This window comes from Hoplias malabaricus, chromosome 5 (genome assembly GCF_029633855.1).
Source record: "Hoplias malabaricus isolate fHopMal1 chromosome 5, fHopMal1.hap1, whole genome shotgun sequence".
Taxonomy (NCBI): Eukaryota; Metazoa; Chordata; class Actinopteri; order Characiformes; family Erythrinidae; genus Hoplias; species Hoplias malabaricus.
This window is the reverse complement of record NC_089804.1, coordinates 11012679-11032154: the sequence shown is the minus strand read 5'-3', so window position 1 is coordinate 11032154 and position 19476 is coordinate 11012679. Positions and strand designations below refer to the sequence as shown.

Below are 19476 nucleotides of genomic sequence, written 5' to 3'. Positions count from 1 at the left end.
CCTTGCTAGGTTATGAGTTTAAAGGCAGATTTATGCTTCTGCGTTGACTGAATGCAGAGTGTACACCATTGTGCGTTCCATGCGTCATTATGTAATCACACCTCCAAAACTCTAGAGCTGAATCTCTAACATATTCCACTACACTAGGCAGTACAATATATTCTAGTAGTAGTTTAATAATCTGTGAAGTGCACTATTAACGTATTTGGCAATTAATTGGAACAGAGTGTACTTTACATGCTGTGCCAGGAGCAAACAAATACAACAATAATCAGCAAATTTTCCTGTGTGCATCCCTGCTCCTTGTAGCGAGTTTAACCCCCCACCTAGAGGTGAGTGGATTTTTTCCCCCTTGTTCCTTCTTTTAATTCGTACTGTGACGCCCAAACCAATGCCTGAGGAAATCTCTCACCAAGAATTTGCTGCTGTCTGCAGTCTCTGTACTGTGGAGGAGTTCATATTTCTGGACTTCCTCGTTACACTTGATCCATGTTTGTGCTACTGCAGACTAATCACAATCTTTTGCGGTCTGCCAAGGTGTGCATCAGGCTACAGTTTCAACGCAGTATCTATGCACTGTTTACAGCAGAAATACTGGCCTTAATATATACAGAATGTTTTGAAATGATTCACCAAAGCAAAATCTAAGCATTCATTCCCTCATTCCCATCCAGCATCACAGCTACTCATTCATAATGTGAGTTAAGAAAAAAAAATCATGGTGGGAATCCATGGTTAAATTTACTTCTGTCTAAATGGCAACAATAACACTGCAGATAAGCTGTGTCTATTAAACATCAGGAGTCTGTCGAAGCAGAAAAACAACATCAAGAACTATAAAGATGGATCATGCGCAATGGAGCATGTTGAAAGTTGACTTCAGGCCACATTTCCCATAAACATATTCATGAGTGTTATAGAGACAGCATCTTCAATCTCCCAGTCCAACGTTGTGTATTGAAATCTCAATAAAAGGAAAAAATAAAACACCACAGACCTCAGGTGTGTCTCGTTCCTCATAGAAGTCCCCTACTGGCATCCGTGGGCTAAAACTGAAGTGCTCCCTGGTCACTCCATTCAGATTATCCTTGTGTCTCTTCAAATACTAAAAGCCAAAGACAATGTATCAGCATAAATAATGACAAATATTAAATAATATGTGAATATAATAAATTGCACAAGGAAATTAAACTGCAATTCTCTTAGGGTGCTTTGTTGTTTTGGATCTTGTGACTTTACAGTTTGATCCAAATCAAAATAACAGGTGTGAACAGGTTTCCAGAGCAAAGGACCAAAATTCGGTCTGACCAAAAGTGGTCTCAGTCTTTATCAAACTGAAGAATGGTTCTGTACACATATAATACATACAGAAATATGTAAAAACCTTTAAATTAACTGTAAATTCATTACCATAACAATTCTATGTTGCCTTTAATGAAAACATGGGTATCAATGAACAATAAACATTCGATATAAATAAATAAAAAAATGTTTTAACTTTCATATTTGGACATAAGGGAAAACCACCTAACACTTCTCTCCAGTCTCACACATCCATCGTTTTGGTTTTTATGTTACTGTAGCAAATACACATGATAGCTAAAAATGTAACCCACATTCTTACTTCTGCTTTATCTCAAACTGCACACTATCACACTACATGGGGTAAAAGAAATTGAGGGTTTGGGACACACTAATCAGCCTGTGCAATGAGTTCAACCATTTAAGGTGGAACTGAAAACAAGAAAAAGGCGTTGGTGAATAGGTAAGCATTGCATGTGCTGCCTGAAGATGGTGCAGCTGGGAGTAGATCCTTAATATGTGCTGTACAGTGAAATGCAAAGAAATTAATCTGTCGTTCATTTTTTCCCCCAGTTAAACATGAATTGATCACACACCAATGTCAGACACACGCCCCTCTACAAACCAATGTCAAGTATGCGTAGACGCAGCCCATACCGGTGATGACGACAGGGCACAGGTATGTCTTGCAAAGCTCTTTAGTGAATTCACATAATTGCATGTGTACAATTTAACAAAATTCGTTCTGACTTTTTTGCCACTTCCAAGTGCATATAGAAGTGAAGGCTCACCTTAATGACCTCAGGGAACTGTTTCATTCTCCTCCCGCACGGGCTGTAGTACCACGTCTCCCCTTTCATTCGATCTTCAAGCATCCGTACACGAATCTCACGCCTCCATCTGACATTATCAAAATCAAATTGCATAATTATTTTTAATGATATTATTTTCTACTCACTTTTCTCTTCAATATAGTTACTGCCAATTCCAACCAATAGCTTGCTGAGACCCAACCATATGATGCAACCAATCTGGGAGCATGAGACAAGCACAGACTACTTCCAAGACATGTGAAGACAGCCACCAAACTGTCACTAACACAATATAACTCAGCACATTTGGAGAGAGCCAGCCACCCAGATCTGTTATGCCAACCTTAGCTAACATAACGCTAACTGAGGAGGAGGGGGGGGCATCCTATTACCCACAGAGAAAGCGGGGCAATGGATGACAGAGGCATCAATGGAGATGAAACTGACTTTTAATAAAGGTTTACAACAATTACAAAGATAAAACCTATTAAGCTTGTGTATAAATTGTATGGATATTCGACTTACCCATGAAGAATAGGGAAGTTGACCTGTTCTTCAGTAGCTATAGCTCTGCGTCTAGGGGTTTCTCCTGGATCAAGAAAAGCAACAGAATTTTGCAGGAGAAACTATTCTTCAGGACCATATCTGCACAATAAGCTCAAACGACTGAAAGTAACAATTACCTGTAGTGGAGCTGCAGTCTTGGTCCTCAGTTTTTCCATCCATATCAGCTTCATTTTTCGGTGATTTTTTTGCTGTAACATCTTTCATCTTGGGTTTCCTAAATTTCTTAGGTTTAGGAATGGAGACATTACTGATCAGATTGGGGTCACTCATAATACTCTCTGACTCTGCTAGCAGCATCTGAGGCATTCCAGCAGGAAGTACACCATCAAAGACAGGTGCCAGTTCTGTTGCCTCTTTGAATGTTTTCCTCTTCTTTGTTAAAGGTGGTGTTTTCTCCTCATTCGTCTTCTGTTCAACACCGCCCCCTTTCAAACTTTTAGGTGCTGACCTTCGTCTCTTTTTCTTAGCCTCAGGCACACCTGGCAAACAAAGTGTATTAAAATGAACAGGCAAAGAACAAAAAGTCCAAATATCAACTTGATAGCATTAGGAAGTATTCCATACTTTTATACATTTCCATTTGAAAAAGTGAATTTTAAGCAGCTTAAATGACAAAATGTTTACTTTGATCAAGAGGAACTAAAGCCTTAGGTGTTTTGCGCTTGCGTTGTTTCTTGACTGGTGAGGTACATGGGGCTGTAGACAGTGGGATACTAGTCCCCACACCGAAGTCAGGTACACCAAATCCACCTTGTGCTCCTGTATCTGATGGAGCAGGGATAGTATAGTTAATGGTGCCAACTAATTCTGGAGCACTGTGTCCTTCTTTGCTTTCCACTTCATTTGCTGTGGGGATGAAATGAGGAAAATGAGAAGACTGACATCATTTTTAAATATTTTTAGTAATTAACAGATTTCTGTCTCTCTATAACAGGAAAATTAGTCCTCTGGTGATATTTCCTTGACGTATTTAGGGTATTCAAACACTTTTTTTTAAACAGCGTCAGCAAACTACTGGAGCATCAATTGTCATTATGACAACTTTTTTTTTTTTTAACATAATCCTAAATGCATGTGTCAGACATGACTCAACATCTTCATAATTCATATATTTATGATTTAATCATTTATATAATTTCTGACTAAAATTTTGGCTAACTCTTTATTTTTGCAGTGTTAACTGCTTTTTATCAAAAGACATTTAAATTAAATAGGCCCACCTTTTGTAATGAAGCCATTTGAAAAAAAATCTTAAATACCAGATAGAATGTATGAGGGCTAGATAAATGAATAGACATAGCCCTAAAGTAACTAATAATTTACAGCGAGATGCTCACCTTTAGCAGAATGTACAGAAAATTCATTTACAAATGAAGACAGCTGAGAGGTATCATTCTGGGAAGTGTCATTTAAGGAGAAATCCATCTGAAAACTATCCTGGAGTGAGGTATCATCACTGAAGCTTCTAGTGGCCATGCAGCTGTCCATAATCTGTTCTTCACAAGAAGTGCTCTCCCTATGGATGTCTTCAGGCAACCAGTCCTTGGAATCTGTATGCGAGGCTCCCTCCGTATACACTGAAGCACCTTGAGGTCTGAAACTGTTATTGAAAGAAACATCATAACTGTCTTCCATTGATTCAGTGTCCTCTGCCCCAGACACTTCATTGGAGGTGGACTCTGCCAAAGATGGGTAATTCATAGATGTTTCACTGGGCAGTGTATCATTCAAAATGATATCTGTTCCTTTTGCTGGAGTTGTTTGGTCCTTGCTGGGCCCACAATCCTTTTCAATTAATGATAAAATGCCCCTCTCAATCTGTTTTGTATCTGGGATACTGACAAATGTTTCAGACCCTTTACCAAGGGATTCAGAGTGGGTGTCTGTATAGCATTCCTGTTTGTACTCTGAGCTTGCCAGAATTGCTTTTTCATGTGATTGACTAGAATCGTGTTCAGCGTTGGTTTTCTGAGCAGAATAAGGTTTGCCTGCCTGTCCGAGGCTATGAGGAGAAGCCTGACCTAGGCCAAGAGGTGTTACACTTCCAGCAGTAGAAACAGATGCCTTAGGGGCAGTGGAACCAGGAGGTGGTGATGGGGATGCCTGAGGTGTAGCATTTACAGCTGGAGGAGAAGAACAAAATTTCTGAGGAGATGAAGCCATTTGGGAAAAGGCAGGTGCTGCTGAAGGAGTAGAAACAACAGAAAGAGTTGTAGAATCTATAGGAAGAGAACAAGTTTCAACAGCTGTGTGAGCCAAAGACCCAGCAGCAGGTGTAGGGCTCGGGGCTGCCAGGGGAGACATCACCGTCCTTTGGGGAGGTGGTAATGCAGATGATGGAGTGAACATTACTGGATGAGGTGAATCTGGAATTATAGGCGGCTGAGGAACCCGAAGAACTCTAGTCTGCACTGGAGGTTTAATGGTCAAAGACTGACTGCGAGATGTATGTGGAGGTGATGCTGACACAGCAGGAGGCGGTGCTGAGGAACTTTGGCCCATCTGAGTTGTAGAGGATGCTGAAGCAGGAGTTGAAAGTGCTGCGGGCAAAGCATCAGAAACTGAAGGAGCAGAGACTTCAACAGATCTTATCCCTTGCACCATTAATGGAGGAGGGGTTAGCAATTGAAGAGGTGCAGCCATAGGTGATGAGGTGTTCATTCCATGTTTTGGTGACGCCGAAGCATGTGTAGAAACTCTTGGACTGGATTCTGAAGCCATCGCAGAATATGAAGACTGTATATTACTGGGTCCAGTGATTGTTTGTGGTAGTGCAATTGACATCTGACGTGGAGGAGTACCAACTGGTGGCATAGGTCCAGAAACTGCAGGAGGATTCAGGTCCTTGAGCAAGGTTTCCATATCATGGTGCTGTTTTGCAGGCTCATTATCAACAACAGGCTGCTGTATTCGTGAAATATAGTCATTAGGGGGCACTAGGGGAGTTCCTGAGGGCTTCACAGGGAATCCTTCACTAGTGGAGAGCAGCTGGGGGATAGGGGCCCTTTCAACTCCGTTGTATCCTTGATCAATTTCTTTGTAGGACTCATTCAGTCGCACTGCAGACAAAATAAATAAATCAATAAATAAATCAATTAAAAACTTAATTTCATTTCACCATTCATAAAAATATATACCTTCACTACCTCATATATATATATATATATATTTCTCTGTGAACACTAGTGTATATATAAAATATTTCCTATGTCACATTTTGCCCATGTCTAAAAAGTGAAAATTAAGTTAGCTTGAAGTCTATCAGTGACCTTGCCTTCACAATTAATTCCACTGACAATGAAATAAGCAGTGAGATGTACAACATAACTAGCAATAAACATACAACTCCAAATGGGTATATGACAAAATATATATATATCTCCTAAAGGAAAGAACAAAACTACATTACGGAATGAACCATTTATTTTTTAATTTTGCAGAGCTTTGGTTTTAAGCCCACATATATCTTCTCAATGACAAATAAGCCAACCACCCACAATAAGTTGCAAGCAATCGTGGAATGAGGAGGAAATCAACTACAATGTCTGAAATGAGGGTGCTACAAGTGTAATTTAAAATCCATTTAGTTAGATGAAATTTTATTACAGAAACTGAAAAAAAATAATAATAATAATAATAAAAATCCAAGCAATTCAACACACAAAGACCGATACTAACCTTGAATCCCAGAGGAATGGGCCATAGTGCCTCTCCCTGGACTCTCTTTTCTCTGAGGTGAGCCACTGTCAGACTTCGCAGAAGGCGACATCCTTGGGACATGCATTGGCAGGGGGCTACTAGTACCCCCGTGGGAGATGTGATGGTGCTGCGGGCTTCCCCGTGGGGGGGTAAAATTCTGTGTGGTGGACATCATTGGAGTCTGGGGTTGAGACTGGGACTGAGTTAGAGGTTGCTGCGAGGACAGAGGTCCATGCTGTGTTTGGTGCTGATAAAAGGGCATGCCGTTGGGCACCATGCCATAATGCTGCTGCTGCTGTTGTGGCTGCACATTGTGTGGCTGGTGGTGCTGTGAGTGATGCGGGTGGTGCTGAAGCGCTGTCGCAGACTGATGTTGAATGGGTGGAGGCTGCTGGTGATGTGATGCTTGTTGGATGCCACTGTGCACCTGATTTGGGTAACCTCCATACATGCCATGAGAACTGTATCCTAATGACATAGATGATGCATCTGGCTGTTGATTAGGATTTCCTCTGCCCCAATACTGACCCCCTGCTATAGGGGGTTGCCGAGTACCCCCCATACTTCCATTGACTTGGTACTGTCCGTGTCCCTGAAAGTGGTGCTGAGGCTGCTGCTGCATCACCCCCTGTGAGCCTGGTTTCTGGTGCATTCCATGGGCAGCGCCAGAGCTCATAGCAGGGTTATACTGGGACTGGCTCCACAAGTAGTCATAGCCCATGCTGCCCTGCCGGTGGTGATTGCTTACAAGGGGGTAAGAGGAAGGAGGAGGATGTGGTCCAGGTTGGCTGGCTCCATCTGCAGTAGTGATGCCATTCACATTCATTTCGCTGTTCAGATCTGCACATGGGTCAAATTAAAAGATTATTCACATATCACACAATTCAGAAACCATGTATATTTGTTACACATCTCATTCAAAGAGTGACGTACAGTGTAAAGACTGTTTGTTAAGGCTAACACAACAAGAGAGTGAATATAGGCTCACTTTTCCCTTGCTGGGGGAAGCTCATGGAGGACCCGTTAGTATAAAGAGACTCCCCTGAGGAATGCTTTAGTCCTGAGTTAGTTGACACTGAATGAGGCCCATAGTTAAAATGGTTATTTGTTTCCATCTAGAAAAAAGGAAGAATATCATAAACATATGGAATATAAATTCAAAATAAAAGTATAAACTAACAATAACCAAGTATGCTCACATACTTAAAAAAATTACTTCCCACTTACTTTCAAACTGACACTACTTTTAGAATTCCTGAAATAAGGCATCTTTCACCTCATAGTGCCTCCTCATTTATTTCATTATTTTTACTAGAGGAAGTTTTAAAAACCTGAATAATAGTAATGATAACATTTTTAACCTAAATTAAATAAAATCTCCCTTCATTTTTGCCATTACGTGGCTGTAATTTGTAGCAAAATATAGCAGTCACACCCAATTGTTGCATGCAAATGATTCCGTAGTGTGATGACATGCTGTGGCCGACATCACAAACATTGCACTCCTCACTCTCCCTAAAATGTCGCAGATAGGCGGGCGAGGGATGCTTGAGCTTTCGCGTTGATTCATACGGAGCTGCACTTTCACAGTGCGGACCATTTAAATATTCATACCCCGCCATACACACAGGCAAACACAAACACGAAGAAAGATACGATGTGTGTAAAAAGTGTAACGCAAAGTACAACGAAACCTATTTAAGGCAGTCTGCGTTTTGTGGTCTCGGATATTTTCACTGCGGACAGCTAAACAACACAAAACACCGTCTAACGTTGCATATCTTTAGCAGCAATGCTAGCGAAAACATTTCGCTCGGCGCCACAAAATATACAGCATGAGATAGGACAACTACATCACTCCTCAACTGCACTCAGTCTAAACATGTCTCACGTCTATCTCCAAACGGATTCTCAATCAAGTGTGTCGCATACAGCCCGAAAGAACCGAACATAGCGAGCGGAGGACCTAGCTGCCACACGTGACCATGCGCTCTGGATGAAGCAGCCTGACACAGACAGCCTGCTAGCCACACTAGCCTGCAATACTACTCTCATCCAGCCTTTTAATCGCATCCAACCTCGCTCAGACAGCCTGCTCACCTGCACTACTTCACCCATCAAAACTCATTTAGACTGTTTTGTCACACTTTCTCCTGCCCAGCATCTCAAACAGCCTGCACTTCTTTTCCCATCCAGCAATCCTCAGACAGCCCATAAGCCTGCACTACTTCTCCCATCTAGCATCACTCACACATCCTGCAAAACTGCACTAAGTTACTTCTCCAATCCAGCCTCACTCAGACAGCCTGTAAGTCTGCACGGTTACTTCTCCAATCCAGCTTCGCTCAGAAAGCCTCTTAACCTGAAGTTTATTCTTCCATCCAGTCTCACACAGACAGCCTGAAAGCTTGCTTTAAGTTACTTCTCCAATCCAGCCTCACTCAGACAGCCTGTAAGCCTGCACTGTTACTTCTCCCCATCCAGCCACATTCAGTCTGTGGTGCCACACAGTCTTCCCACCCAAACACGTTGTATTTATTAAATATATTTTAAAAGATTTTACAGTTTGTACTAATTTATTGTAAATTCACCATGAACTTATGCCATGGCAAAATGAACGGCAGTTGGATTGCTGTGTATCTGTCTAGTCAAATGGAGTAGCCAACAAGCTGCTCAGACAAAACACGAGCTAACGTCAGAATTTCAACCATTTAACTGTAGTGTTTATGAATAATCTGGTTAAAATAATCCCAAGTAGTTTAAACTCAGGACTGCAGGCGCTGGGACAGTCCACGAACAGTGTAAAAAAAGAGCTCAAAATACGTTTTGTTCACTTTCCGTGATCTCCGGAGAGCTCGGCGGTAGAGCCGCGGGTTAACGCTGTTTTAATAACGTCATTCAGTCGGGGCCTGTTGGCCGCTGCCTGCTAATGATAATGTTTCAGCTTCTCGGAAACACTGCTTCGATGGGTTTATTTGTTTTATTTGTAATCATCTTAAGTTGAAATAAGGTCTTTAAAGTGAAGCCTATAAATGAAAGTGTACGTTAACACATTTATTTAAAAAGACAAGGGGGGGGAACGACAGGGCATTTTCGAGAACGACGTCAACTCCAAGGTTATTTAAATAATTAAAGAAGTTAAACCCGAGCTAGCCACAGACACACAGCTAGCGTTCAAAAATGTAACACTAAAATGTATAGAGCTTGCCGACCGATTCGCACTCTGTGAACACAAATGGGGTCTTCCACTTCGTCTGTTTACCGTCCTCCTGATCTCAGACGCCGGTCTTTTGTTGATGAACTCATTGTTTTGCTGAGGCGGTGAAGGCGGAGGAGAGCATTTTTAAGCCAGCATCACCCGCACACACACTCCAAAGTTTCCATCCGAAAAAACACGATAACCAAAGGTCTAACCTTACTGTCTTCCGATGGATAAAAAACCTCGGCCTGTCGGCCCCAGGATGGTGGTCTGTGTGGATGAAAGCGGTGTGGATGGTGTGAATAATGAGCAGGTATTCGCTAACCTTTAGGTTTCAAATTAGCAAACATGGCTGGAGTGTTAGAGCGCCGCCATGATCACAGAGCAGAGAAAGAGAGGAGCCGAGCCGAGGAAGTGAATGAGGAGCATGTGCAGACGACTCTCCGGGTCCTAGTGCCGTCCCACATCACTCTAGTAAGGATGACTCCAGGAGGTTGTACCAGATAATTAGGGTCCGACTGAGGTTACAGTCACGATTATGTGTAAAATGTCCCTCACAACAACACAAATGCCTGTTTCAAATCACATAGAAACGTGTTATGGCAGTCCTAGTTTAACCCCCAACCAACACACAATGTACCAGTAAGTTTTGTCCACGGGATAAATGGATCACACGTGCCTTTCAGGATCAGTAATGGGACCAGGATGGGTTAAGTACACTAGCAGTCCACCTGAAAACACAAAATCCCTCTAAATTAAGGCAACCAATATTGTTGGACCCATATATAAAAATGCTGTACTGATGTGGATCACAGTAATACTCCAAGCCCAAGTTATCTGAGATTTAAAAAAAAAAACTTCAGAATTACTTTATTAATTAATGTGTAAATATTTCACAACTCTTGACCGAGGCCATTACATTATGTGAAATTAAAATGTACATCACTCATCCCTGTCCCCTGACCTCTGTTAACACCTGTTAAATATTTAAATTTGTGAAATAATTAAAGTCACATATTCGACATTAACCAGCTTCATCTAGATTTCTTAAAGATAACGTGATGAAGACAAATAAGCATTTCTCTGTTTTCAGTATTGATTACATACTGACATTCTGAGAAATCAACCCTTTATGTAAATAATGTAATGTAAATCTACAAAATGTCTTTAATTGCTTCATGTAATTAGTTTGGATGGTAGTAAACCAGTGCTAAAACAAAATGGTTTGCTTTTGAACAGTTTTGGTGAAACCTTGTCAAGAAGTGAATCTACACTCTCTGTTGGATTGTTCAGACACTGCAGGAGCTTGCAGTGGCCTTTGGTTTTATGTTTTGTCTAATGCTGTATATATATTAATACCACTTTAACTTTCCTTTATCATCTGAATATTATGACTATTGTGGCTTTTGCACTTGTCTTGGACACTGTTATGTCACACAGAGAAATACATGCTCACAATGGAAGGTGGATGATGAGACCTCAGGTAACGGACAAAGGCTGTTTTCTTATATTCAATGTTGGGAAAGTCAGGGACTATCGAAATTTAAACAGAAGATTAAGTTTATTTTATGGGCTTTAAATACTATAAGAATACTTGGAAACACTTTGGCACAGTAGACTATCAACAACACTTTAGAAACTTGACAGAAGTTTGTAGATACTTTAAAATATTTACCCTCATTTATGGGAGTGTCTTGGACAGATACAGCCTTGATAATATGCCCGATATTTGAAAAATAACTGCCAACTGTTTCATAACCTTTAGAATCTCAGGGTAAAATGTGATTTGTCCAATCTGGGATCAAAACACACAGAAATTGTTGGCATCATACTTCACCGTTCCTAATCTGCGTGTTGCCCAAATCAGCGTTAATAAAGCGGCGGGAGGGCTTTAGGACCCCACAGGACGTTCACAAAGCGCTAATACTTTCCACACAAAATGCGGGCTTAAGAGATGCTCCAGTATTAAACAGCCGTGTAATCTTACACCTCACAATCGGCAGAAACCAGGCTACTGCACTTCACATTAATGGCGTCGGAAGAACAGGACACAAGAGCAGCCAGAATTGTTCCAAGATCAGATCATATTCCTCGGAGAAATTTATATATATATATATATATATATATATATATACACACACACATTTTAACATAGAATGTTTAGCTTCTATAAGCATCATTACACACTGTAGACAGAGAAAACCCTGCAGACTTCTATAAATATGTGCAGTTAAAACTATTTATTAAAAAAGGCTCAATTTTAAATTAACATTAGCTTCCTTACTGTAATGGGTAATAATGCATTTATTATTAAACAAAATCCAAAACAGTTATTTGAAGAAAATGAAAACGGAACATTAAGCAGTTTATTTAAAAAAAGAAAATGAAATTTAACAATTTTAAAAGACTCATAAAAAGGACCAACATCCAGCAATGTTCAAATAGCTTTGTCCATGATATAGTATTTGGTCCATTTTCAGTAGGACACGAATGGCTCAAATTCAGAATGGTCAGAAATTGTGTTCAAATCCAGTAGCAGCCATACATCGTTCAACATATCTAAACTACTCAACGCAAAATGCTAGTGTTGCTCTTAATGATAAGGTGGGTCGTACATGGTTGGTAACGTACTAAAAGACAGACACCACAAGAATCAGACACAAGGCACCATTTTATAGAAGTTAGAACAAATTATTTTCATCTATAAATATTACAGAGTGGGGGGGAATATGTTCAACACAGCTATCTGACCTACTGTGAATCTTTATTAAGAAATAACAGGGACTAATTTATATGAGAAGTTCTGAAATCCTTCATTCTCACTTTAATCACACGGTTGCAGTCTGTGAATTCCACCAAATACACAAACCTTGGGAAGAGGTGTAAATGCATGTGGGGGGTTATTTAAAACATCTCCTTCACCTTTAATTACAATGCATTTTGCTTAACTTTCACATATTGCTTTTTTTTTTGGGAAATTACATATACAGTGCAGTTCTTCAGAACAACATGTGGATACATAGACGTTCAAATTAAAACAAAAATTCAAGGCTGCTCACTGGTGGTAGGAGATAAACTCAGTAAAACAGTATGCATATTAACCTTCAGTGGAGGCTGTGCCTACAGTAGTGGAAGAACAGCCCCTGTGTGGACAGAAAGATGTTAAATATAACCATCCAGCCATGTGAATTTAGTTCATCTCATCTCTCTTTTTTTGTAGGGCTGATATTCAATTTCTTCTTTTGGTTGCCTTTAGGTTCACTCTTCATCCACGCTCACTGAAAATCTCTATTCTAGATCCGGCATTTCTGTGGAAAGTGGGGAAAAAAATAATTATAATACAAATAACTTTAATGACTTGTCCAGTATCAAACAATGAGCGGTAATTCCAAAGTATATCACATCCAATTAAGGCATAAATAACAGTACATTTAAACTGCTGTATTATCACAGAAAATGTAAATTGTATTGAACTTACTCTCATCATCACTGTCTGCCGAATCCTAAAAACAGATGGAAGTAAAACATGCATTAGAACAATAATGCAACCAGGTAACACACTGGTAAATTAAAACCCCTCAGTTAAAATATATATTGAGAAAGTATGTCAAAGTAAATTGTCAAAGCAATTGCTGAAGTAATATGAATGAAGACTGGTCCTTACGTCCTCAGCGCCATCTAATTCTGGTAATTCATCCTCTCCTCCCATGCTGTTCATCATCTGCAAGCAACAAGAGTTAAAGGAATAAGTCAAGCATGTAAACAAACACCTATTAAAGTTCTGTGTTTGCACCTTGTTCTTCCATTAAACATCATTAAAAATTCTCCAAAGCCACTACTGTGACTTAACTAACCTCTGAAAAACGGTCAAAGTTGGATAGCTCCTCATCGGAATCATCTTCCCAGTCTTTCCAGTTGTTAAAGTCGACACTTAACCAGTTGATCTGCATAAGAAAGAAGTACAGATAAGAATATAATACCCATTATGTAATTTGGTGCTGTACTGCACACGTTTCTCTATGTCACATTTGAAACAATATAAAAATATTTTAAATAATTTCAAGCATTCAGATAATTTTTGTTATTGCAGCCCTTTATTCAGTAAGGGTACAGGGGTAGATTCCATATCAGCCAAACCACGAATGCATGTCGATTTCTGAAAACAATGCGTTACAAAAAGTCTTACAATACATGCAAGCATCCTAAAATAAATGCAAGAAAGAAGTACAGTGGAACCTCTACCTACGAACTTGATCCATTCCGTGACCCGGTTCGTAAGTGGAAAAGTTCGTTTCTCGAGTCAATTTTCCCCATTTAAATAATGGAAAAGCAATTAATGTGTTCCAGCCCCCACCCCGAAAGTCACCCTTTTTGCACTGATATATGTTTACAACAACAAAAAAAAAAAAATACATGTAACGTTACTAAAAATAAAAAAGAAATACAGTGGTGACAGTAATAAAAAAAGAAATTAAAAAAAATATTTAAGTGTTTACATATCGCTACCTTGAAGACGTGACGACTGGCAGGAGGAGTAACACAGGCACTGGCTGTATGACGGGAGGTGGGGGGTGGGTGGAATAATGGAGAGTAGGCGGTGAATGTGAGGAGACGAAGCGTAGATACGGCTTAATTTAGCACGAATTTTGATGTCTGCTATTTACACTAATGCTAAATTATGCTAAAATGCTAAAACTACAATTTGCTAATCTTAAAAGCTCACTCAAGTCTGGGCACTGGAAGAGACTCTCCTATTGGGGTCAGGGGACATTTCCAGCCGCCGGGTCGGCGGAGGCTCGGGTTTGTTTCTAGAGTCATGGTTCATTGGTGGAGACAAAAAATATTGAAATGCCTGGTTCATATCTTGGAAAGTTCGTTAGTATAGGCGTTCGTTAGTAGAGGTTCCACTGTATATTAGCTCAAATTATTTTATTGGTTTTAGGGGTGTCAAAGTTAACACGTTAATGCAATAAAAATGTTAAGGACACTGATGTTTTTATTGCCGTTAACACTATTTCAATTTGTTTTTATGAGCCATCCAGAGTTCTGTGCTAACTGAAGCCTGAAATGCAAACCTAAAATCCAGTTACAACCAGTGAGTGGAGGTTTTCTGCATAAAAGGTGCAACAAGGGCAAGCAAGATACTCTCTGATGAGTGAACGTAAACAAAACAATACTGAACAAATGGCTGTTTTATGGATGTAGTCACTTGTTTATCATTAACCTATTTCCTATAAATTGTCCATTTTGTAATGAGCTGCACTGTCTAAATCAGAAAAAAAAGGCACAGTGAAGCTAGTGAGAGTAGTAAGTACTTGGTACGGTATATGATCAACAAAACACAAAATACTGTTTAAAAGTAGAGAATTCTCTAAAATGAGTACAGTGGAACCTCTACTAACAAACTTTCCAAAATACGAACTGGGCAATTGAATATTTTTTTTCTCCACCAATGAACCATGACCCTAGAAATGAACCCGAGCCTCCGCCGAGCCGGCGGCTGGAAATGGCCACTGACCCTAATAGACGAGTCTCCCAGCGCCCAGACTTGAGTGAGCGTTTAAGATTAGCAAATTGTAGTTTTAGCAATTTAGCATTAGTGTAAATAGCAGACATCGAAATTCGTGCTAAGTTAAGCCGTATCTACGCTTTGTCTCCCCACATTCACCCGCCTACTCTCCGTTATTCCACCCACCCCCCACCTCCCGTCATACAGCCAGTGCCTGTGTTACTCCTCCAGCCAGTCGTCACGTCTTCAAGGTAGCGATGAGTAACCACTTAAAACTTTTTTTTTAATTTTTTTTTTTATTACTGTTACCACTGTATTTCTTTTAGTAATGCTACATGTAATTTTTTTTTTTTTACTAATTTGAGAGTGTTGTAAACATATATCAGTGCAAAAAGGGTGACTTTCGGGGTGGGGGCTGGAACACATTAATTGCTTTTCCATTATTTTAAATGGGGAAAATTGACTCGAGAAACGAACTTTTCCACTTACGAACCGGGTCACGGAATGGATCAAGTTCGTAGGTAGAAGTCCCAGTGTATTTCTGACATACTTATCTAGAAGTAAATGTCTGTAGCTTGTGTTTATCAATATTTCAGTTAATTATAACTGCGGAAATGATTATTCTGTCAAAAGGACCTTTCATAAAGTGCTGCACTCATGATTTAGAAGCTCACCTTTCCACTGATGTCTATGACTAAATAATACAAAAATATGAAAAGTATTACTTTAGTGTGAAATAGGAGTAAATAATACAACTGGGATTAATCATAATAAACTATGGTATGGCTCCTGACGTCACTCAGACTAAATATTAGCTGGTAGGATAAAGTCCAGGTAATCCATCCATCATCTGTAACCGCTTATCCAATTTAGGGTCGCGGGGGGTCCAGAGCCTACCTGGAATCATCGGGCGCAAGGCGGGAATACACCCCGGAGGGGACGCCAGTCCTTCACAGGGCAACACACACACACATTCACTCACAAACTCACACCTACAGACACTTTTGTGTCGCCAATCTACCTACCAACGTGTTTTTGGACTGTGGGAGGAAACCGGAGCACCCGGAGGAAACCCACACGGACACAGGGAGAACACACCAATTCCTTACAGACAGTCACCCGGAGCGGGAATGCAGAATAAAACCTAATATTTAAATTCATTTTTCATTTTTAGGCGCAGCAGGTAGTGTCGCAGTCACACAGCTCCAGGGACCTGGAGGTTGTGGGTTCAATTCCTGTTCCGGGTGACTGTCTGTGAGGAGTGTGGTGTGTTCTCCCTGTGTCCGCGTGGGTTTCTTCCGGGTGCTCCGGTTTCCTCCCACAGTCCAAAAACACACGTTGGTAGGTGGATTGTCAATTTAAAAGTGGCCGTAGGTGTGAGTGTGTGAGTGAATGTGTGTGTGTGTTGCCCTGTGAAGGACTGGCGCCCAATGATTCCGGGTAGGCTCTGGACACACCGTGACCCTGAACTGGATAAGCGGTTACAGATAATATATGAATGAATGAATATTCATTGTTATGTCACCTACATATATGTAATTTAAATATAAAGATATATTTGCCTGTTATGTCTGGTTATTTTATGGTGTGCGAGACTATAACACTTCAGAAATTTTAAACTTTTAAGGGAAGAACAAAGTCGCTTAAGTCACCCTTGTTAATAAACTCTTTTCTCATGATACTAATTCACAAATATGATAACACATACCTTTGCTTTGTCTTTTGTTAGTCTTGGCCATGGTTTCCCCAGTTCTGCTTTTCTTAAACAACACAACACCGACCGATCTGTGCGCCTGTGTTTTGACTCCTGTTTAAAAAAAGTTAAGTAATAATGAATAAATACCCATTTTATAATTGTAAAATGTTTCATGCATACGTTAATTAGAATATGCAAAACTCACATTTTGATCAATCGCTTCAAAGAGGTCAATTTCATTTAAGTGCTTGACACTGTCAGTCCCACCCAGACAACTTAAACAGAAAAAATATATAACAAAAAAACATCATTAGATTCACTATACATATTTTGGAACATACTAGGCACCAAATATGCTTAACGGACAAGCAAATAAAAAAGTCAATTAGGTACCATGCAGTGGAAAATCTCTGTGTGACATATGAGCCAGTACCATGATGTGCTTTTCATATAAAAAAATATTTTGTTCCACTGATTACTAACAGATAAATCTAGTCACTGTACCAGCATACCTGAAAATAAATTTTGACTTCTCAAAGTTTACTTTCACATCCTTGCTGTCCTCCACACAGAACTCAATGAAGACATAGTCCTTCCTGTCATACCATTTTGCAGTCGCAGGGTTCCTATTATTGAGAAATACACACAGTAAACAAAATTAACTTTTCATCCTTCATTTATTCATTTGTCAGCAGGTGTTTTTAATGTGTTCAGATAAGAGAACTCTCTTTACGTAAAGAAAAAAATTAAACAAACATTTGAAAATTACACTGAAACAAATTAAAACGGAACTTCAAACGCTGTGCGGGAACAAAAGAAAAAACCGTCCCCAGCACCTGCAGTTCAAGCTTCCAATATTGAGGAAGCTGCTTTTGCTTCTGATGTGACAACAGTTTGTCCATCCCTCCCTAAAGCCTCTATTTTTACCATGTCTAATAAAAAGGCAGCATTTAAGTTCTGGAGGTGACAGACAAATTGCACCACTTCAAATGAAGTGTTGGAGGGGCGGGGTATTTCTACCCTCCTCCAAAGGTTACACAGTGCAGTTTCTGAAGTGCTGAACCCAGAATAACAGCTACAAAAGCCTTATACTCTCTTATTACTGGTCAGGGAATTGTCACAATTATTTTCAAGCTGAAATGTTAAGGTAAAAAGTCTGCCTAGTACTGCTTTAACAGAACACAAAAGCTGTGGCAGGAAAAGAGTGTAATAGTATAATCTCAATATTTAGAGACTTTAATGTTTAAACTTCACAAAACACACAGGTGGGAAAGTGTAAAAGTATAAATCCTCTCCATAAATTCATTCAACCTGCCTGGCTACTTTCGTCATCTCAAATCTGGCAAGCCTGTTGAAACAATTCTGGTAAGGATTTTTCCTTTCAGGACCTGTACTTAACTCCGCTGATAAATCGCAGGGCAGTGCATAAGGCACTAGTTCATCCCTGAAGGACAAGCGCGTCTCAGAGAAGGCTTCAGGCAGAGCCTGGCCGAGATTCACGGGTAGATAAAGGCCAGCTGAGGTAGAAGGGATTGTTAATATAAGACACAGTTTTCATTAATGAGAAACAGAATAAACGTGGTAGCAGTTCACAGTTCCAGCGTTCAATGGTTTAACGTGTCTACATTGACATGTTTTGTATTAAACCAGGAATCTTATCCTATGTTATCGACCACAGTGACCGAAGTGACAATGCACTGCCACGAGGGTGCCAAGACCGCCAAGAATAAACCCACATTAAACCATGGGTTACTTAGACCTTGTAGCAAACCTCACAGTGATATATCTAATATCACACATTTAATCAATGCTGAGCCAAAATCTCACACAAAAACCAGTTAACTAACGTTAAACTCTGTTAATCAGCTAATGTCAGCCCAGTGCTATATGGGGAAGCTAGATAGCTAGCAGTGCTAGCAACTTATCCATTTGTACAAGCCGGGTTTGCCTCTCTATATATACATCCTTACTTAATAAACAGTACCTAGAGAATTTAATGAATGGTTATTCATCTTTTATGGAAGGATGTAGTTTTTAGTTATTCTTTACTGTATTACAACGTAGCTCCTTGCTGCTACAAGACACAATTTGCAATCATTGCGAATCAGACTTAGCCCAGCTTTCCCTAACGGCGATTCAATCACGGCTCCATGTGAAACTGCGACACGTTGATTTCTACAACACTTTTACCTCACAATTAAACTTACATGGCTTTGGCGTGTGGAACTTTAACGGTTTTCTAAACGCTAACTCCTCTCCACTGTTCAGTCCTCTCGGGGGTCTCGTCAGACTCAATGAACCTGATGAGGGAGGGATCTACATTGTGGGTGCGTCTCAAACGGCTCCCTGCTCCCTAAAGTGTGCGTTAGGTCAGTTAGACATTTTGGATTCTGCAAAAATAATGTGCTCTTTATCAAACACGGACGTGTCAGAATACTAAAAGTCTTTATATTGTGTATATATGTTTGGGTTCAGGAACCATCCTTTGAAGACTTTTCATTTTACACTATGTAGTGTGTAGGTACCATGTGCGCTTTTGCGTGACTCCCTTCTTCAGCCTGCAGATGTTTCTAGAGTTTTTCGCAGAGACCGCTGCTCTCTGCTGTCAGGTCTCAACACCCTTACCCTACTCTCAGTACTTTCAGCTGTTTGATGATACACAGAGTCAAAGTTGCATTATGGATTTGTAGCA

At 40.1% G+C, this 19476-nt stretch overlaps 2 protein-coding genes across 6 annotated transcripts in view; both read right to left on the bottom strand.

Annotated features, from left to right (window-relative positions):
* baz2a (bromodomain adjacent to zinc finger domain, 2A) overlaps nt 1-10246 on the bottom strand; it is a 28128-nt gene extending 17882 nt beyond the window's left edge. For 2 of the 4 annotated variants that reach the window (XM_066670315.1, XM_066670317.1), the window contains exons 1-9: nt 9905-10246; nt 7369-7495; nt 6360-7220; nt 4019-5740; nt 3306-3527; nt 2798-3160; nt 2640-2703; nt 2094-2202; nt 998-1105 (exon numbers count right to left, since the gene is read on the bottom strand). In XM_066670315.1, the coding sequence (XP_066526412.1) occupies nt 998-1105; nt 2094-2202; nt 2640-2703; nt 2798-3160; nt 3306-3527; nt 4019-5740; nt 6360-7220; nt 7369-7495 (3576 nt within the window). In that variant the 5' untranslated portion in view covers nt 9905-10246. Of the gene's footprint in view, nt 1-997; nt 1106-2093; nt 2203-2639; nt 2704-2797; nt 3161-3305; nt 3528-4018; nt 5741-6359; nt 7221-7368; nt 7496-9794 lie in introns of all 4 variants that reach the window. The other 2 variants (XM_066670316.1, XM_066670318.1) reach the window with 2 other exon arrangements.
* A 1607-nt stretch (nt 10247-11853) lies between these two features.
* Nucleotides 11854-19129, bottom strand: ptges3b (prostaglandin E synthase 3b (cytosolic)). Of its 2 annotated transcripts, XM_066670985.1 has the most exons (9): nt 18769-18811; nt 18100-18301; nt 17297-17410; nt 16990-17059; nt 16797-16895; nt 13434-13523; nt 13244-13300; nt 13058-13082; nt 11854-12887 (listed from the first exon to the last, which is right to left on the bottom strand). In XM_066670985.1, exons 1-9 carry the CDS (start codon nt 18794-18796, stop codon nt 12868-12870), a joined length of 705 nt encoding a protein of 234 aa, XP_066527082.1. In that variant the 5' UTR covers nt 18797-18811; the 3' UTR covers nt 11854-12867. The 2 variants fall into 2 exon arrangements, with proteins under 2 accessions (XP_066527082.1, XP_066527083.1); XM_066670986.1 differs by lacking the exons at nt 18100-18301; nt 18769-18811 and adding an exon at nt 18992-19129 and having other exon boundaries at nt 11857-12887.
* Between the last annotated feature and the right edge of the window lie 347 nt (nt 19130-19476).

Bases quoted from the DNA above. Each gene is read 5' to 3' on its own strand.
- ptges3b (XM_066670985.1), bottom strand. From the start codon at position 18,796: ATGAATAACCATTCATTAAATTCTCTAG. The intron at 17,060-17,296 runs GTATGCTGGTAC...TTTCTGTTTAAG, and splicing joins AAGTCAAAATTTATTTTCAG to TTGTCTGGGTGGGACTGACA. The intron at 16,896-16,989 runs GTGAGTTTTGCA...TTTTTTAAACAG, and splicing joins TTGAAGCGATTGATCAAAAT to GAGTCAAAACACAGGCGCAC.